Raw genomic sequence first — 19,734 nt, 5'->3', positions numbered from 1 at the left:
ATCACCCACATATTATGCCCGGAAGATAGCGATGATGCCGACAATCTTGTCCTGAACGAAAGCGACATAATATATTTGGAACAAGACGTGGATGAAGTGGGCTTTGAAGTCTTCATCGAAAACGCATTAACTCCGGAAGAATTCCCAGATCCACAGCAATGTGCAACTGTACGTCTTAAATTCCCAGAGACAAACAACATTGCACCTACCCATTACCATCAAACATGTTTCGAAGAAAACTAAGGTGCACATGGTGCTATCAGAAAAAAGGATTATAAGACCAATTGTATTTGTGAGGCATGCGACATTTATCTTTGTGTTACCTTACCAGTATACGAAATTTGTTTCGATGAATATCATAAAAATTAAAAATGAAGTAAACATTAATACATTTTTATGATAAAAATTATTGTTTTTGTGTACAAGTCTTCAAGAGTCTTTGAGACCAAAAATTGAATGAGATTTTTTAAAATTAATTTTTGATCGTTTTAATTTTTACTCGTACTCTAAATATTTTTTTTATTATTACGAATATATTCAAGTTATTTATCTTTCAAAAATAACAGAGCAAACGAGTAAACTGGTCGTCTGGAAAATTTTGTGCTTTTTTACCTTTAAGGACGATTGGGTCATATATGACCCATAGTTTTCCAGGACTCCTAGGGATGGGAAAATTTCTTTTTAACCGTAAATCTCTTATTTAGGCTAAAATATCGTGGGAAACTTGATTTCGTTGAATTTCGTTCAGCGGAAAGCTTCTCGTTCTTAAAGGGTTAAAATAGCGTTTTTTTGCTCTGAGCTCCTCATTTATGAACCGGTTTTTATGCGAAATTCACTTGCAATCCTAACCTATTTTTAGCGATTTTTTCAGGAATTTATTAATGGCTTCAAATCAGTTGTCGACCTCTAAAAAACTTTATTAATATCTTTACTTTTTTAGCATCAAAGTCACGAGTTCGAGCATAGGACAGGACGCTTTGACGCCCCTTTTTCTATCTTCTTAATTTACTTTTTTTTTAGTAAGTAGACCAAAATCCTCAAAATTAATCCTACCTTGTAACCATCCAAATCCAAATCCAAAGAATCGTGTGATAGTACGCCGAGTCACCCAGCTTAAGTGATAATCGCTAAACCTCTTGACGAAGTTCAAAAGAAAATCTTTGGATAATTTCTTATCCATCGGGATTATCCCTTTTGATTGATCCAGCAGAAGATTAAAAATGAAAAACTTGCGTAATTTTGGAATGTTTTTTTTTAATGTTTCACTTTCTGTACATTTTTCTTATTTCTCTAACAACAACAAAAAAACACTCCCCTTCGTCTCAGAAGAAGGTAATTGTTTTCTTTTTTTTTGGATTTCTTCCCATTTTGTTGGACGATTTGGAAAAATGCTCCCGTTGAGATGAAAGTGATGGCTAGCAGAAGTGATTAGAAAATGCTTGAGTGATGTTTTTTTTTGGTGTTTCAATTGAGGAAGATTTCGAGGATTTGATCTCTGACTGGTTTTTTCATTAATTTCTTCTCCTCCTCAATTAGTTTTGACTGGTACGTATACCATCCACTTTATACAGCCTTGTAGTAGCGGACGCATTTAACTTCTTCACCGCCAGAACCGGTAGCAGTCATTGTCTGCAGATAATTATGAAAAGGGTAGGAAAAGAAAAACAGATACAATTAGATTTAATTCGGATGCTGAAAAGGCACATTCAAAGTCTCAATTGGCGGGAATTGAATCAATTAATCAAGTCCGATTGAAATGCAATTTTCTTGCTTTTGTGTGACAATTTTAATTTTTTTTTCTCCTTGCTCTCTCGCATAAAAGATATGAGAAAGTGGATGATAAGATGAACGTGGATATATAGACACTTACGGCAGTAAGATCCGTGGCGGTGAACTCACGCACAATCACCGTAGGTTTCTCACCTCGCTGATCGTGAATGAGTTTATTGGGACCGTCCAAAGTGCACACGCTCTTCACTTTGCGTCCATCCACAGTCTCCTCCTCGAACTCCTCACCAAGCTTGAACTTGATGGTGGTGCTCTTGAAGGTGGACGTTGTGTTGAAGGTGTACTCATCGCCAGTCTTCACCAGCTCCACTGTGGGTGACACAGTATTGCCCATTTTGCGCAGAACCATTCCAACACCTGCAAAAGGAATGATTCACCGTTCACGATTTTTCGTTTCATCGATTAATGATTTTTTGTGGTCTATTTTGGTGACTTTTTGCTGCAATGTCTTATCAAAAATTTATGACTTTTTTTTAAAGCCATAAACATCATTTTAGCTGGCATAATATTCGATATGGTCAGAAAAATATTCCATTTTGGTCACAAAGTTATTTATAAAATTAATCAGAAATCTCTTGGAATTAGGGGACAGTTTTTAGGTATCGCACACACTCTGGCTTCGAACATTTCATATTTTCTCCCATATTTAATGAACCTGAACTGAAGCTACACGGTAAAAAAATTTCGGCACATACATATCTGTTCCAAAAATTAGCTCGTCCACGGACACCGAAAATGTTTGGAACAAATTTGTACCTTCTAGGAGAAACAATAAAATACCCAATATTAGTAACGAATTTGTTCCAATAAATATTTAGCTCGTCTAGTACAAAATCGTATCCCTCCTTCTATCACACTCAGTCACCCGTCACCGAAGCAAGGAGGACGCCAAATCTATGGCAATATTCGTGCTACAGTAGACTCTCTCTCAATTGGGCATTTGGGGCAAAATGTCATCCGGTTTAGCGATAGAATTGGGCGTCAAAGCCTTTATAAATTCCACAAAGAGCGCTCAATTATAAAGAATCACGATAAAATAGGAAGAACTACAGCGAATTTGAGCGAATTAGCATCATAATTAAGCGTGAAAATTGTCAACAAAATTTGACGCCCGATTGAAAAAGAGCCGATTGCGCGAGAGTCTACTGTACATGGTTTCACTTTTTTAATTCGAGATTCCCTTCCTCTCCTGCTGCCAGCACTCGCATATAATTTCGTCATGCACGCGTCTGTATAAAACACTCTTAAGTTGATTTTTATTTGATGTTTCTTATGAACTTTCGCCACCGAAATCCATCTCGACTGAAGTATAGACCTTAACTGTAAAACGAAATCACTTACAAGGATTTGTTCCCGACAATGGGAACAAAAAGATTCCCCATATGAGTAACAATTTCGTTCCAAAAATTACCTCGTCCACGGACACCGAAAATTTTTGGAACAAATATGTTACAGATGTAGGAATAATATTGTTATAAAAAATATGTACCAATTTGTTCCTGACAGTGGGAACAAAACAGCCGAGTGCAACAAATTCTGTTCCAAATTTCAGGAACAAATTTGTATAAAACGGAATTATCTGAAATTTGTAGGCATTCCACCGTATCAAAACGGTTCCAAAAGAAAACTAACAAAATTGTAACTATATTTCGTAACAAAACTGTAAAGAAACCCGTTTGGAACAAACAAATATCTTGTCTAGGGACAAATTGATTCCAAAAAAAATTGTTCCAAAGAAAACTTGTTCCAATATTTTGGTCAGTGTTCAAAAGTTTTTACCGTGTACCCTTAAATGCTAGAATTAGAAAAAAATTTTACGAACAGCAGGGGAGCAGCAACCCACATCTTCGGGAAGGGATATTAATTTTCGGTCCTCGATGCCCCCTCCCCATACGTGGCGAAAAGGGATAATCTTTGTCCTGATTTTTTTTTTAGTACACGGCTGTTCTCATGTGCTACGTCATATGGTTTACGTTATTGATTTGTGTTTGTGTTGGTACTTATCACGACTGTTTTTCACAATTTTCTTCTTGTTACAAAACCACCGTTACATTCAATTCGTTAACGCTATTAAGATAATATTTATAGTCCTATGTAAGTACTTTGTATTTTTGGGCATGAATAAAATTCAATTCAATTCAATCCAACACAGAAACACATGAGAGCATGTACTAAAAAAATGTTTAGAATAGAGTTTTCCTGAGTTTCCCTAAGGGGAAATATTTCTCTTGAGCATGTTTTCAGCACTTTCTACTCAATTTTTTCCCTATTTTAAGGCCACTAAACATATTGGGAGTAATTTGCATCAAAAAAATATATTTTGCAAAGGCAGATCAGTACTATTTTTAGGGCAAAATTCCAATTTTTGTCGGAAATTCATCCCAAATGTGTCAGAGCCGTAACGAAAAATGTACTTTTTAAGTAATTTTCTAATATTTGGTGATAGGGTACTTTTCAACTCCCTTTCTTTTTATGCCAGAACTTCTCTGAATAGCATTGCAAGATACTAAAGCGTGTCCACGCTAAGATTGTTCCAAATGATTTGATATTTTTAAGACAAATGCCACTAGCTCCGCATTTTCGTTGTATGTAAACATTGTAACGCGTGTTTTTACCTTTCTTTTGCTGAAACTCCCATCAAATTCTGTTCATTTTCCACTGAGATATGAAATAATAATGGAAAAGAGAAGGGAACTGATCGTGTACACGTATCTAAAAAATCCTGGAATCAATTACGCGGACCTTGGAAAACTCACAAATTAACTCATGCCAAACCGTCCGGAGGGTGATTCTTCGATTCCTCGACAGTAAAACCACTGTCTAGAAACCAGGATGTGGAAAAAATTGGGATATTGGAGATCGAGATTTGGAGAAAAAGGTGATCATGCGCTACAAGAACAATCCTTGGACATGTGTGAGGGATATGGCTAAAAAACTTAAATGTTATCCCCTGTCTTGTGCACAAAATCAAACAAAGGAATGGACTGAAGACTTTAATGATGACACATACATAAAAGGAGACTTCAAACAATTACCAGAACAGCAATATTACATCGCAGTCTCGCACAGGATGTAAGAAAAAGTACAGGTACAAAAATTTGCTCATGTGGACGTCAGGGTAAGGCGTTCTTCATGCAAGGCAACATGAACTCGTCAATTTACATCACGGAGTGCCTCCAAAAACGCATGTTGTCTCTGTACAGATGCCATGACATACCCTCGATCTTCTGGCCAGATTTAGCGCTGTGTCATTACTCAAAAGCAACCAAAGAATAGCACGAGGAGAACTAAGTTCGTTATGTACCCAAGGAGATGAATCCGCCAAACACTCAAAATCTCCGTCCAGTTGAAACATATTGGGCTATTATCAAATACGATCTGAAGAAGAAGGCTAAACGCGTCGAGAACATCGAGGACTTCAAGAAAAAATGAAATGAAACAACCAAGAACCGTGGTGATGATCTTGTACAGACCTTGATGGGAGGACTCAAGAAGAAAATTCTAGATTTTGCCAACCAAAAACTTCAATAAAAAACTAATAAATCTACAATTAATTAAAGTTTCAAAAAATATTTTTCTTTTTTTTATATTATGTAGGGGAAGGCTTTGATCGTTCGCACACACGCTACCTTCAAACACTTCATATTTCTCCCATATTCCTTTATGAATCTCACATATGGCTATATATTGTAATAGCTAGCCTTAAATCCAATCTTTCCTAAAAAAAATTGAGAGTCTAATCAGAAAATATCACTGAACTTGAACATCATTTTTGTGTGCGAAACATCAAAGCCTCCCCCTAGACTTCTTTTTTAAAGCATTATTCTTGGGAACAATTTCATCGTGGACACGCTTTAGAAGTTAATCCATATATGTAGCTAAATCTCAAGATTGAAGGTCATATAACACAAGTTAAAACACAACAAGCTACCCTCTACCTTTCTAAGATGTTATATTCGTCGTGAAATAAGGTTTCATTTACGATTTTATTCAATTTGTTTGTCATGTTGCCAATTTCTTATCAAATTTTTACCGAATGTCTTTCTGAAAGAGATCGACAAGATAAACTTGATGATTGTTTTTTTTTGGAAGTTCTGCTGTTAAAACCATTTCGTGAAGCCGTTTTTTTTTTGGTAAAAATATTTTGAGAATAATGTTAAGATCTTCAAGGCTATTATCTACTTTAAAAAGAGTCGGTTTAGTGCAAAAATGTTATGAATATGGTTTAATTTTAATCATTAAATTGGTTTCTATTTTGCTAAGCCGTAATTTTGGCTAATCCTTAGTTCTGTAAGACATTTAATCCATTTAATCTTTAATAACCTAAATAATAGTCAATGCACATACTACAAACCAGTTGTCTGAGCTAACTCAATTCAGTTTTACAACGTAAGTAATCCACAATTTGTATTTGTAATGTAGTAATCTACATTTTTTTCTTTCATAAAAAATTGAATTGCAAAGAAATATTTATGGATATTATCTGTGATAGTAGGAAAAAAATAGGATTTCTGCAATGCAGTAAATTCCTTGCAAAGTACGTTTCTAGCGGGTATGTGTCTAAGCTCATTTTTTTAAATTTAATTTTGTAATTCTACACAGTTTAGCTCATTATTTTAAGAGACAAAGGGTATAGTTCTTTTGCGATTATCGTGAATTGTATGAGAAGACAAATTGAAGAAAACTAGTACTATAACTTTTCGAGCGTTCAATGTCATTTGACCTAGACCTTTATTTTCTATTATTCGAAACTTAAATGCCGTACGAATGGGATTATACAGCAAATTGAAGAAAATCATTCAAGGACTTTTTCTATACTCTTCAAGTATTTAGTTATCAAGTTCTCATATATTGTAATTAGACAAATAATATTTATTGGTTTAAATTGCATTTTAAATCATTTGGGAATGTTTTGACCGGCAAAAACGTTTGGAAGGGGGATTTCTAAGATTTATTCCAGTTAGCTTCAACAATCTTAATTATTTGGTGCTCTTATAAATTCATAACTCAAAATTTGCTAGAATTCACAAATTATTTTTCGTATTTCTGTCTTATTTCGAACCGAAAGGGTCATTGTATTTTTGTGATTGTAATGCAAACATTATAAATGTGGAATTTAACCTTATGCCCCACTGAAAAGGTTGAAATAGTATTTCCGGGAACACGAATATATCATATAGCTCAATTTTTTGGTAGGTAAATTGTCCGTCATTAATCCAAAGTGAAAAAAAGAGATAAAAATGTTTGATTACAAAGAAGTTTAGTTACTGTTCTTTTCTACTGTCCAATAACACAACAAAGTTTAATAACTGTTTTGAGTTTTTTTTTGCATTATCCGTTTACAATTATAATCTCCTCAACAATGTTCTTAGTCCCATCGTGCTCTTTGATTGGCTAGAGCTTTTAACACTTTCAAGCTATGGCCAATCAGAGAACGTGAAGATAATAAAATATTTTATTTTAATTTTAATTTTAATAAGAAAAATTTAAATGAATTTCATTGGTGTTTCAAGGGTGTTTCGACATAAAGGAAAAAGGATTTGATGAAATTTTGCGAAATATTTCAATTCTAAAGAAAATGTCAGTTGTCAAATTTTCTTCTGCAAATTACTGCTTCCTTTTTTGTGTATTATAAATATTACTCTTTATTATATAATATTAAACAATATAATAAATAATGGATAGGGGAAAGTGCCCATGCTTTACACGGTCCCAAGCTTTATAATGACTAAATTTTTCCTATGTTTTTAATAAATATGAGTCATCGCACCAAAATTATAAAAAACTTAGGTGAGAGTGTTCTGCTTTTCAAATATATTGCGAAGTCACATTTATTGAGAAACATAGGAAAAACTTAGTCATTATAAAGCTTGGGACCGTGCAAAGCATGGACACTTTCCCCTATATAGTTGTCATATTTAGTTAAGAAAGGGGTTAGAACACCCCTTTCTTAACTAAACTGAATAAAAACTTCAGAATTTACCGAACATTAAAAGTAATTATTTAAAAAAATCCGCCTATCTGCCTTCTAGGGTAGAATAGTCTAGTTGAGACGCTCAGAGGAAAAACAGAGCCTTTTGTAAATGCATTTTCCTATTGAAATAGCCCACTCTTGCTCTGAGCGATTCAATTCAGAGCCTGCTCCAAATAGGAATTTCTGACAACTTCAAATAGGAAACAGAGAATTTTTTATTTAATACAGCAGTGAAACACATGGAAGAGTAAAGAAAATCTCCCTTCTCGCGGGGTTTTTACCTAGTCATTTTCGATCCTAATCAGCCGAATATCGGAGTGCCTATGTATTATTCAATTTATTCGATAAATAAATAGTACAAGTTGTCCTATGGATTTCTGTTTTTTATATGGAGCTATATAAAGCCAGCTCCTTTACTCAGCTCACAGAGCCGATCGGGAAAAGTTATTTAGACAGAAATCTAGTATATTTATCCCTCCACAGGGATCAGTGACTTCCAAAAGAGGAACAGCCCCCACTTTTATGTTATTTCGCGTAAAGGGCACAAATGCAGAGAAATTCCCATACGCGTTTGTATGTAAAAGTGTGCATACAAAAGTGTACCTCTTCCGCTCGCGAAGTACACTATTCCATAAAATAACTCCCTCAACAAAAAGGGCAAAAAGGGAGTTGCGGAGAATGCAACACACCGAATCCAGCACACTGAGACACGAAGCCCCAGTGGACGATCCAGACATCACAAACTCCGCGAAGTCCGCGAAATACCATAGCCCACCAGTGTACAATAACCGGGAACCAAAGTGAACAGCAAGAATCTCCTATTTTATTATTTGACACCTTGCTCTTCAGATGAATCAAATATCCATTCATATTGATAAGTTTTAACTTAAAAAATCCCATTTAAAGTAAGTTTTGAATTAGGCTTTTCTGCCCTGTACCAAAAACTATCTCATCCTAAACTTACTATAGTAGACTCTCCCTAATTCGGCTCTTTTAAGATCGGGCTATTTTTTAATTCGGGTAGCAGTTACATTTGTAAAAAGTTTGTTGTCATTTTTCAAGTTTGATTACGATTATCAATGAAGCAAATATGCTGAAATTTGCCATGGTTTGACTTAGTTTTGATGTGATTTTGCATTATTATGGCATTTTCATGAACTTTACAATAAATATGAGTATGTAAACTCAATATGTGTATGCAGATGAATAAAAAATCGTTGTATTTCAAAAGTTTATCGCCCGAATTTCTCTCTAATTCCGGTGACATTTTGGTCCCAAATGCCCGAATTTGAGAGAGTCTAATCAAAATTCAGTAGGGTAAAGTGATATAAGTTGGACATAGTGTTACAAGTTGGACAATTCGCCAGTACAAGTTGGACATGGCTTTTTTCTTGATAAATACAGTACAAAATTTGTTTTTAAGCACAAGGAACCAAATTATAAAACTAAAGCATTAAGAATATACAAATAAAAATGAAATACTAAATTTATCAAGAAAAAAAGCCCTATCCAAATTGTACCATTGCATTGTCCAACTTGTACCAGTTTACCCTTCATAATTTTGAACTAATTCCCTGAAAAAGAATAAATTTGTATGCCCATCTAATCGTTCAGAGCTGAATATTGTTTTCTCATAATTTTTTTTATATTCAGCAGTCCACAGATCGTTACTCTTTCGTGTTTTTTTTATTTTAATTAAAATTTATTCATCACAAAAATTTAAGAGCAAAACGCCGGTTTGTTAGCCAATAGACTGCTCAATTGTCCAGAATTATCTCAAAGCTATGTGTTTTATTATGACTAAAGAGCAACGTCGAACAAGATGTTGTGAATAAATTTGGCAAATTAGCCCATATATCGCTGGAGTTATCACAAAACATCGCCCATCAAAGCATTTAATATGCCTCTTGAGAAATCTCACTATATAATTCACCGCTTATGAGGGGTTTTACATCAAAGGTAGCAATTTAGAGAGAAAATTGCAGGGACAAAGGGCATGATTACTTACTTGGAAATACTTTGTCACTTGTTTAACACATTTCTTTTGTAATAAGGTGTGATACAGTGAATAAAAAATACACCAATTAATTAACAATTGCTGCGCCTCCCTTCGTGTTGAGTGCAAAAAATGCGATGAACAGAAAATGCCTCCTCACACTGGGAAATAATTTATGTGTGATTTGTAAATGAAGAAGAGGGGAATTGAGCAAATAACATCTGTTTATGCTTCAAGAGCAATTGTGTACAATTGTCATCACGATGGAAAAATTAGTAAAAACAGCAAATACTTCATAAATAAGTCATCATTAAGTCACGCAAGAAAGTATAACGTCCATGAAGCGGAAAGAAATCTTGTATATTTTCTTTTTTGCAGCACTCATCTCTCATTTCCCTTCAGTCTTATCTCAGTTTGGGCGTGAAAGTGAACTGATTTTATTTATAGAAGCTTCACCGTTTGGTAAATAGGTTTCCGATAACTTTTTTTTTTGCTGTCCATCACCATTGGGTTGCCGGTTTTATCTTTGGCACCGGCTATGTTATGCAATGTGGTTTTTTATCAGTCCAACAAAAAAAAACTAGAAACCATTGATCTTGGCGCAAGAAGTGTTAATCCGAGGCTTTGTCAGGGAGTTTTTAGGAGTATTGGAAACGAGAGTTTCCAGGGTGTCTTTGAGGAAAATTTCCACTCTAAGTTTGAGCCCACCATCTCATAATGAAGAAATTTTGAGATACGATAAGCTCATATGATAAGTCCACTCTGATTAGGGACTTTGACATGGTGTTGAGACCACCACAAAATTGATAAGACAAACATGATAAATGACCTTTCACCAGCATTTTATGGGATAAAGTTTTTCAATAATTTGTAGCACATTTTCTTCATGATTTTCTTTATAACAACATTCTTGGTTTAATTAACCAAATGACCTCCGAAAATGCAAGTGAATAAATTAAAATAGTAAATTGTCTAGTGCATTTCCAAGCAGAAAATCACACACTTTCACTTCCCAAGAACTTTTCTGACCTTCCCTCCTTCGACCAAAAGACCGCGAAAAAATGTATTTGTGAAACAAGGAGAAAATTTCTGTGAAACATGAAACATCCTTAAATTGAAAGTTTCACTGAAATTTTGAAGAATTTCACGTTCCTCGAAACCACAAAAGTCGATCAATAGAACGGATTTTGACCTTTTGCCTGCAATATTGTGTGATTTATCGTGTTAATTGCATCAAAAGCTGCCACAATTGAATGATGTGGGGACTGTGGGGATGATGGAAGGCATGAAGAAATTACTGGACAATTGATTTATTCACTTTAGAGTCAATTTCCATGTGACTTTTGCCTGGCGGTTCGGTCTTTGCATTCAATTGGGCGCGACTTTTGAGCTCACTGGGGCAATTTGTCTGGCATGGAAAATTGCCGGATAGAGCCTGATGACCCTCAGATACCATAAATATCCCCAAAATTGCTTAAATACAGGAAAATTGTCGATAAAATCGGGATTTTTTTGAGTGATGTCGCAAAATTGTAGGAAAAAATCAATTTGCCGGCAATGTGCTCTGGCGTCTCCCATCCCAGGCCACCGCCTTATTTCCGGTGTATTTTTTTTTAGGTGTCATACGATTTCCCGGAGGAACCAATCCCACCCAAGAAGCCAAATAATGAATAGAGAGCATAAAAGTGATAATTTTTCTCACCTAGGGCCTTCATGTATTCATCGAAGTTATCTGACCTGTCGAGTTTGTACTTCTTTCCTTCCCACACAGACATTCTGGGATGTTAATTTAGGTGTTCACTTGAGGAGAAAAAAAACTGCGAAAATTAGCTTATTCGTGAGAGTCACGCGTGCAAATTTGAGTATGATACTGTCAGAAATCGACTCGCACCGGCTTTTAAATACTACGCGCGCATTCTCTGCCCCCTGTCGGAAAAATTCAGTACTAACTATTCGGCATTCTTCGGGGGCAATTCGTCACTTTTCGTGTGCTATTTTGGAAAAAGTTCTGAAACTTCTCGGCGATCGCAGCGCCAGTGCCGCGTGCTTTTGTTTTTTTTTTACCGGTGATGTTATTCATTTGTGTGAAAAGTGATAAATAAACTAGAATAATCTGTGTTAATCCACGTAGAAATCCATGGTTCGAGTAAAGTACAGGTGGGTCTACCTACGCGATAGTGCCAAATGAAGTAAATCCAATGATAAACCCGTGTAATTGAAGGTACACTCTGGTGAAAATTGTCACTCCCCATGGGAAGCTTTTCCGGCCCCCTATCACGGATTTAGCAGAGAGTCTCAGGGCTTTCTGCCTCAAGAGTTATGGAGACGTTGGCCTGGCATCTGTTCAAAGTCTCAAGATCAAGTATATCGATGAGATATCACCGATATTCATCGTGAGACTTCGTCATGGACCCCATCGTTTCATGACAAGCATTTTCCCACTGCTGAAGCAGGTGATTATCCCAGATTACCCACTTTTTGGGCTCTGAAGTGGATGACTAACTTTCTCTGCGTCTTTTCATGTGCATCGGACGAGTAGATTGATGGGAATCTGATTAAACTTGAGTGTTTGCTTACAACGAGCACTATCAAGAGAATCTACATGTTCCTCCTGGAGAACACTGAGAAGGTCTTGCTTCCGGAACAGAAGAAAATACTGCCAAAAGCTGAGACTTCTTGATTGCCTATACTTTGCCCCATCTTCATTTCCAAGTAAGTGACTTTTTTTTTAAAAAAGAAACAAAATTTTTCGAAATCCTCTAAAAACTGCGGCAATTAATATTTTATCGCTGAAAATATTCCTCGTCCAATTAAAGCACAATTAACACAGATAACAATAAATGTGAATAATAAAATGAAGCCGTTAAATGACCAATTAATTTGCATTCAACCTTGATAAGTTTTTACATGAAGAATCACCTCAAATAAAATCTCTAAGAAAAACTTTCTTTCTGGTAGAGAGAAGGGAAAGATTTCATGGTGGGATGTGCTCCTCTGAGAAATGACACGATGCTTCACATTTTTCTATCGATTTAGAGACGATGAAGAGCAAGCAATAAATCATAAGGTTTCCGCCTTCATCCATTTTTGTACAACTTATTTATTCTGTCAGCGTTCTTTGGTGGCTTTTCTCGCCAAGCTAATGAGTTGAAAATGTTCTACCACCCCCAATTTACGGCACTCTCTCTCTTGGCGGGAAGAAAGCAGGGGGCGGAAAATGTGCCGGATGAAAAGTCATGTAACTGAAACCATAAGAAGATTCTTATGTTTTTCTGCCCGCCCATTTTTGTAGTTTGTTCAGTGGAGGGTATTTCCGTTAAATGTCCGGCGAATCTCAAGTGGAAGCGCAATGGGGGCAGGGGGTTTGGAAAAGCCCGCGAAAATTGAGACAAACAGCAGGGAGTCGCAGTGTTGATGAAAGAGATATAAATCGATGTAGAAAATCTCTTAGAATCTCTCACGCACTCCGTCGTTTTAACCCTTCGGAGTCAGGCAAAATTTTCCTTTTTGGTGAAATTTCTACTCTGTGATTTTTAAATGCATTTTTTTTTTATTTAACGAAACGTTTTGGACGCATTTTTTCGGAAGTGTTTTTTACGTTTCTAAAAAAGTTTTCGTGTTTTTAGAAATGATAATGATTCCATGTTTCTAGAAACATTTTCATATTTTGTGGAGAGATTTCTGTGTTTCTTGTAAACGTTTTTATGTTTCTAGGAACGTTTCTTTGTTTCTTTGGAAACTTTGGAAACGTTTTCGTGTGTCTGGATTTTTTTTGTGTTTTTTGGATATGGTTTCATGTTTTTAGAAACATTTTTGAATATTTCTTCAATATCACACTGCGTTTCTATGTTTCTAATAACTTTCTGTGTTTCTAGAAATGCTTTCGTGTTTCTAGAAACATATTCTTGTTGAAGAAAATTTCTGTGTTTGGAAGCAATTTGTGTTTCTAAGAACCCTTTGGCCTTTTTTAGAAATGTTTTTTGTATTTCGTCAGTTAAATCAGCATTTGTCGTAACTTCATTTTTGCGATTTCGGGATATAGGGTAAGTGCTCATAATTTTGTCCAGTTTCTTATTTTGGACACTTTGAAGATAACATTGGACACTAAAAATAAATTGATTAAAATGATGGATTTTTATTCCAATATTTGATGAAAAATGAATTCTATCTAAATATTTGTTCTTTTTGGAAGATTTTGACACTAAATACGTTAAATTTTGAATATGATTTGAGTTGAAATTGCTTTGTTGAAAATTCAGTGTGAGCAATTGCTTACGAGAAATATGACAGAACTTCGTGGCTTACTTCAGTCTTATTTAGTTTTGGTGAAGTACTAACAAAGTTTGTTCGCTGTTTTTGAGTGATATTATTGAATATTCATTGAATATTGTGTTGATTCACGTTACTGAGGATTTGTACATTTGACCTGAAGTGAGATTTGCCTTGTGAATAATATTTTTCGTGTGAAAAATGGGAAATTTTTTAAGACATTCACCAGTGAGGTGATGATTCTTATTTTGGACAGGTGTTTTTCTCACGAAATTTCGTGAAGTTTTAGCTTTTGTGATGACTAGGTTGGACAAATGCCTGGAGAAACAAAGGAGCATCATCTCTACGAAAGAGATGCAGTGAGAAATGCCTTGAAAGGCTCCCGGAAAGGGCAGGGAATGAGCGAATCCGCACGTACTTGGAGTACCGAAGTCAACTCACTTTAATGAATGATATGGAAAGTTTCTGGGCTTCTGTGACATTCTACGTTTCCCTTACATGAACAGGAAGAGGACTTGGTAAGATTGGTTCATCAATTGAAGAACAATGGGCATCCTATTGAGGCGGATTATCTGTCCAAATTTACAGACAAGTTGTAAAAATTAATAACCAAGTTGTCCAAAATAAGAGTCAAATTCACCTCTACATATCAATTCATTTTTAAACGTATTAAAACTAATTTTAGTAAAAATGAGATGATAAATAGCTTGCCAAGTTTCTAAACAATCCTTCTGAAAAGAGAGTAACAAAAAAAGTCAATTAGTATTGAAAATATCGCACTTCAAACTTGGGATATCGATGCTTATATGCAGACTGTCCAAAATTATAAGCACTTCCCCTATACATATTTAGAATCGGCGTAATTTTGTTTATTAATCGCATTTGAGAAAAAGAAACTTTTATAAGCCCATTAAAAATTATTTTAAACAAAAATTATCGTAAGTGCCCTTAATTAATAAAAATTTATCAGAATTTGTCGTAACTTCCATTTCTGGGCAAGTTACGACAAATTTTCATACAAAATTTTCAATAATCAGCATTTGCCGTAACTTCTTTTGCTCGTTTGCATGGCTTGTAATTTGCAGCAAAAATGTAAAATTTCTCATTAAAGCGTTCACAAACTCTTCCAAATCTCCAAAGACAGTGAGAATAATGCAACATTAACTAATTTTAATTCAATATTTGTGAGAAAAAAAGGAAGAAAAAATCCCTGCCCATCTGTCATTAATTCAAAACAAAAAAAGCGACACGGCGCGCAAAATTTATTCAATAAAAGTTACGAAATAAAAGCTTTTAATGACAGGCATAACAGTTTAATTGACTAATTTAGTCAAATCAAGGCGCTTTTTATCATTAGAATAATTCAAATTGATATATAATGCATTTTAGAAAATTGTCGTAACTTCCAATATTTCCATACATTGGAAGTTACGGCTTTATAAACGATAGAACTTACGATAAAATATTATTGTGTTTCTCCTAACATATTTCTCAATATTTCAGCTTTTAAATCATTTTATAAAGATTTTCTCAAGTTAACTTACAGTTTATTAGTGCCACTTTTATTATTTTGACTCAAAAGTATCGCATTCGGGGCTCATTTTTGAGAAAAATAAGGCTGTACTGAAAATTTCGTCTCCTGAAAAGTTGTCAAAAGAAAGTTACGACAAATGCTGATTTAACTGATGAATTTCTTCAATATCATACTGCGTTTCTATGTCTCTAATAACTTTCTGTGTTTCTAGAAATGCTTTCGTGTTTCTAGAAACATATCCTTGTTGAAGAATATTTCTGTGTTTGGAAGCAATTTGTGTTTCTAAGAACCCTTCGGCCTTTTTTAGAAATGTTTTTTGTGTTTTGGGAAGTTTTTAGTTTCGTCCTTTAGGGCAAAGAGAATTTTTTTGTGTTTTGGAAAGTTTTTGGTTTCGTTCTTTGGGGCAAAGGGAAATTTTCTGTATGACAGACAAAATTTCCGATACTTGTACAAAATGTATGAAAGACAAGATTTCCAAAGACAAACTGGGAAAAACAAAAATGTAAAAAACAAAATGGAAAAAACAAAGATTCCCGATCCCCCTGAACTGAATACAATTCTGCGTTTAATAAAGCTTCCGTTTTTCTGTATACGTTTCTGTGTTTCTTAAAAATGTTTTTGTGCTTTTTAGAAATTTTTTACTGTTTATAAAACAGTGTAGAAACATTTTTCTGCTTTCTAGTTTCATGTGGTTCTTAAAATCGTATTCGTATTTCTAGAAACATTTCTGTATTTCCTGAATACCATACTGTGTTTTAGTAATACTAAAACTAGATTACTAAAAGTAATCTAGAAACCTCTCCATATCTATAAATCTGAAATGCGTCCATTTGTTTCTATTCCTTTCTTTTTCTTCTAGAAACAGTTGTATTTCTCGTTTGCAATTCCGTCTTTTTAATTATGTTTCTGTGTTCATTTAATGCGTTTTCTACTTTTCCTAAACTATTATGTTTTTTCGACACGTTTTCACAATTTTAAGAGACGTTTCTATGTTTGCAGAAACTTATTCTGTGTTTCTTGGATATGTATTCATATTTTTATTTTAGAAACGTGTCTGTATTTCTTTTTTTTCTGCATTTTTAAAAATATTATACTGTGTTCCTTGAATGAATTTTCTACCTTCTTTTCTTTTTAAATCTTCGCGAAAATGCGTTTCTAGAAACGTATGTGCATTTCTAGGGTTTCTAGACAAAAAAAACATGCTTTTAGAAACATTTCTGTAATGCATGTTTCTAAACACATTTTCGTATTTCAAGAAACATTTCTGTGTCTACAGATATCTTTGTTTCTAGAAATGTTTCTGTTTTTCAAGATTCTGTATTCCTTATGGCGTCTACACTAGAAAAATTTATGTCCATATTTATCAGTTTTTCCTATAAACGTACACGATTTACTTCATTACTTCTGTTTCTTATTTTTTAGAAACGTATTTCCTCAATACGTTTCTACTTTTCTGGAAATCTTAGACAGCCAGTTCACTTGTGTTTCTACAGTAAATTATCACTCAATTTCAACCAAATATGATCAAACATTAGAAATTCGGTCACCTTCCACTCCCGGGAGATCACTTTTCTCAATAAATCTTCGCGTTTCAGACGATTTCTTAGAAATGTCATCACGCTGTTTGTCCATCTGACCGTCCGGCTGTCGCGAGCTCTAGAGGCCAAACGGTTAGAGATAGCGACTTGGGATCTAAAAGGGATCCCACATAAGTCGGCCCAAGGATAATTTTCCCCTCATCGCTCTCTTTTCCCTCCAAAAGCATGTTTTTAGGGATCACTGGAAAACGCGTCGTGCTATTTATTCATTTTTGGAAATGTTTTAAAGATTACCCAGGCGAACAATTGACTATGTGTCAAAATACCGCTAAATCATTCCTAATAACGGTTTTTAAAGTCAAAGGTTAAAAAGACACTAGAAAGCGCATTTATCAGGCGAATGGGGTTGTGTTTGGGTTCGTTGGAATGGTTTTGGAATTTTCGACAAAACTAGAGCGGTCCCAATCGGTAATGAACCGGTTCATTACCGATAACTAATTTTTATTTGAAATTCAATTATATTAGTCTTAAGTTATTTTGGGCAATGTTTTGAGTGATTTATAAATCCGTTCAAAGCGGTTGTGAACCGGTAGTGAACTAGTTATAAATCGATAAGTAATTTTTGCCCGAAAAGCAATTTTGTTACTCTTAAAATTATTTTGTGGAATCTTTCGAATGATTTACAAGTCGATTTAAATCGGTTGAGGATCGGTAAACGGTAAATGATGTGAAGGTATTTTTGAGGAATAGCTTCTAAGCCACGAGTTCGAGTACTTCACAAAGCCTGGTACACTTTGCCACTCCTACTTATACTCAATTTAAAGTTACCAAGTTCGTTCTCGGTTTTGAGATAACTCTAAACATTTTGGTGTCAAGATCTCGTAATTAATTGACAGCGTTATGTAATTTTTATGCAAATTGCCTAATTTCCAAAGTTATAATAATAACTTTGGGCACTCAAAGAGTGGTAGAGCACTCGCTCTATGATGCAAGTGTCCCGGGTTCGAATCCCCTTTAGGTCACCAGGAATTTTTCTGACGTTAAAGGTGTTCGGATTGCATCCAGTGAGCTTCACTGCACTTGATTCCACGGGTATGGGACTGACAACCTCATCCCGTACAAGAAAAATAATAATGCGTGTCTAGAAATCTCTCTGTGGGAAGGCCTAGCTTCTTTATGGAATGTTGTGCCATCATTATTATTATTAAGTTCGTTCTCAGCAATTAATTGAAATTAATTACCAAGATTCTTCAAATGGGCGTGACACAAAATTATTAGTGGGCGGTGCTTAGTTTATCGGGTTAAATTTAAAAAATTTAACGAATTTAACTTGATTAAAAACAATCACGATGAAGCATGGTAGGGAGTCACAACATAATTTAGCGCATGTACGTAAAACACGTAAGGGTTAACGGCGTTTGGGTGAGAATATTCAAAGAATTCTTCATATTTTCCCGCAATCAAAGTGCAACCGACACGCTGGAAAGACCAGTAAGTCTCTCCTCGTCTTTTTGCTTATATTTTCGCTCTCTCTGTTTTGTTATCAAAAGGAAAGGGGGCATTTTTTCTAGTCTCTTTCCTCTTCATGTTCAACAATTCATTCTTCGTGATTAGTGGACAAGTGTTTAAGAATAATATCGGGTGTTAATTAAGAGAAAAAAATTGCGTGGACAATGGAAGACAATCCGTTTGAACTGATGGACTTAATTGATGAATTCCTGAGGGATTCACTGGAATTTGAGGTGGATTTGAGTGAGAAACTGCTTTGCCATGTGTGCGGAGAGAAATGTTCAGATGAGCTGTCTCTTGAGATTCACCTGAAGAGCCATGGTGATACTTTTATGGGGCTCAAGTGTCTCTTCTGCTCGAGGATATCCTTCACTAACTGTGACATGAATGACCATCTATCTTGGCACCTGAAAGATGTTCTGACAGATTTTGACTTCAATGGAGACTTTGAGGGTGATTTCTTGGATGTGCCTGAATTTGAGACAATTTTACTAACCAAGTCAGAGCAGAATGTTGAAATTAGACCAGTTGAAGAGACTGCTGAAGGTAATTTCAATAGAAAAGATGATGAAAAAATACAAGAAGTGACTCAGTGTGAAATTTGTGGAAAAATCATGTTGAAATCTTCTGTTGGAATTCATCTGAGGACCAAGCATTCTCCAGATAAACCTTTTGAATGTCAGAAATGTGGAAGGACTTATAAAACTAGAGGATCACTAAAATTTCATCAGGACAATCACAGAAATAGGACAAAATCATGGATTTGTGAAAAATGTGGAAGTTCTTTCTTTGATGGCAAATCTCTTCAAGCTCATTTGAGAAGATTGCATGGAAATTCATCTGGAAAACATTTCTGTGGAATTTGTGGGAAATCTTTCAGAACCAATAATGATATGAAGTATCATAGAGAAATGGTTCATATGACTCTGGAAAAGAGATTCAAGTGCAAAATTTGCTGTCTTCCCTTCAAAGGTGTCCAAGGATTGAGGAGGCATGAATCTAAGCATCGCAATGATGAAATATTTTCCTACAAATGCTCCTTCTGCGAAGTTAAATTTTCAGAAGAACTTTCATGGAAGCGTCATGAAGACAATTGCAGTGGTCAAATGAAATATAGATGCAAGTT

At 35.0% G+C, this 19,734-nt stretch overlaps 2 protein-coding genes across 4 annotated transcripts in view; one reads left to right on the top strand and one right to left on the bottom strand.

Annotated features, from left to right (window-relative positions):
• Positions 1-1,234: 1,234 nt before the first annotated feature.
• LOC129803456 (probable fatty acid-binding protein) lies at positions 1,235-11,659 on the bottom strand. 2 transcript variants are annotated; one of them, XM_055850038.1, is made up of 3 exons: positions 11,461-11,659; positions 1,871-2,145; positions 1,235-1,629 (listed from the first exon to the last, which is right to left on the bottom strand). In XM_055850038.1, exons 1-3 carry the CDS (start codon positions 11,531-11,533, stop codon positions 1,564-1,566), a joined length of 414 nt encoding a protein of 137 aa, XP_055706013.1. In that variant the 5' UTR covers positions 11,534-11,659; the 3' UTR covers positions 1,235-1,563. The 2 variants fall into 2 exon arrangements, with proteins under 2 accessions (XP_055706013.1, XP_055706012.1); XM_055850037.1 differs by having other exon boundaries at positions 1,235-2,145; positions 11,461-11,648.
• A 77-nt stretch (positions 11,660-11,736) lies between these two features.
• LOC129803457 (uncharacterized) overlaps positions 11,737-19,734 on the top strand; it is a 29,576-nt gene continuing 21,578 nt past the window's right edge. For both annotated transcript variants that reach the window (XM_055850039.1, XM_055850040.1), the window contains exons 1-3: positions 11,737-11,915; positions 11,980-12,211; positions 12,298-12,470. In XM_055850039.1, the coding sequence (XP_055706014.1) occupies positions 11,896-11,915; positions 11,980-12,211; positions 12,298-12,438 (393 nt within the window). In that variant the 5' untranslated portion in view covers positions 11,737-11,895 and the 3' untranslated portion in view covers positions 12,439-12,470. The remainder of the gene's footprint in view (positions 11,916-11,979; positions 12,212-12,297; positions 12,471-19,734) is intronic.

Source organism: Phlebotomus papatasi, chromosome 2 (genome assembly GCF_024763615.1).
Source record: "Phlebotomus papatasi isolate M1 chromosome 2, Ppap_2.1, whole genome shotgun sequence".
In the NCBI taxonomy this organism is placed as follows: domain Eukaryota; kingdom Metazoa; phylum Arthropoda; class Insecta; order Diptera; family Psychodidae; genus Phlebotomus; species Phlebotomus papatasi.
This window is presented reverse-complemented; position numbering and strand designations above follow the sequence as displayed.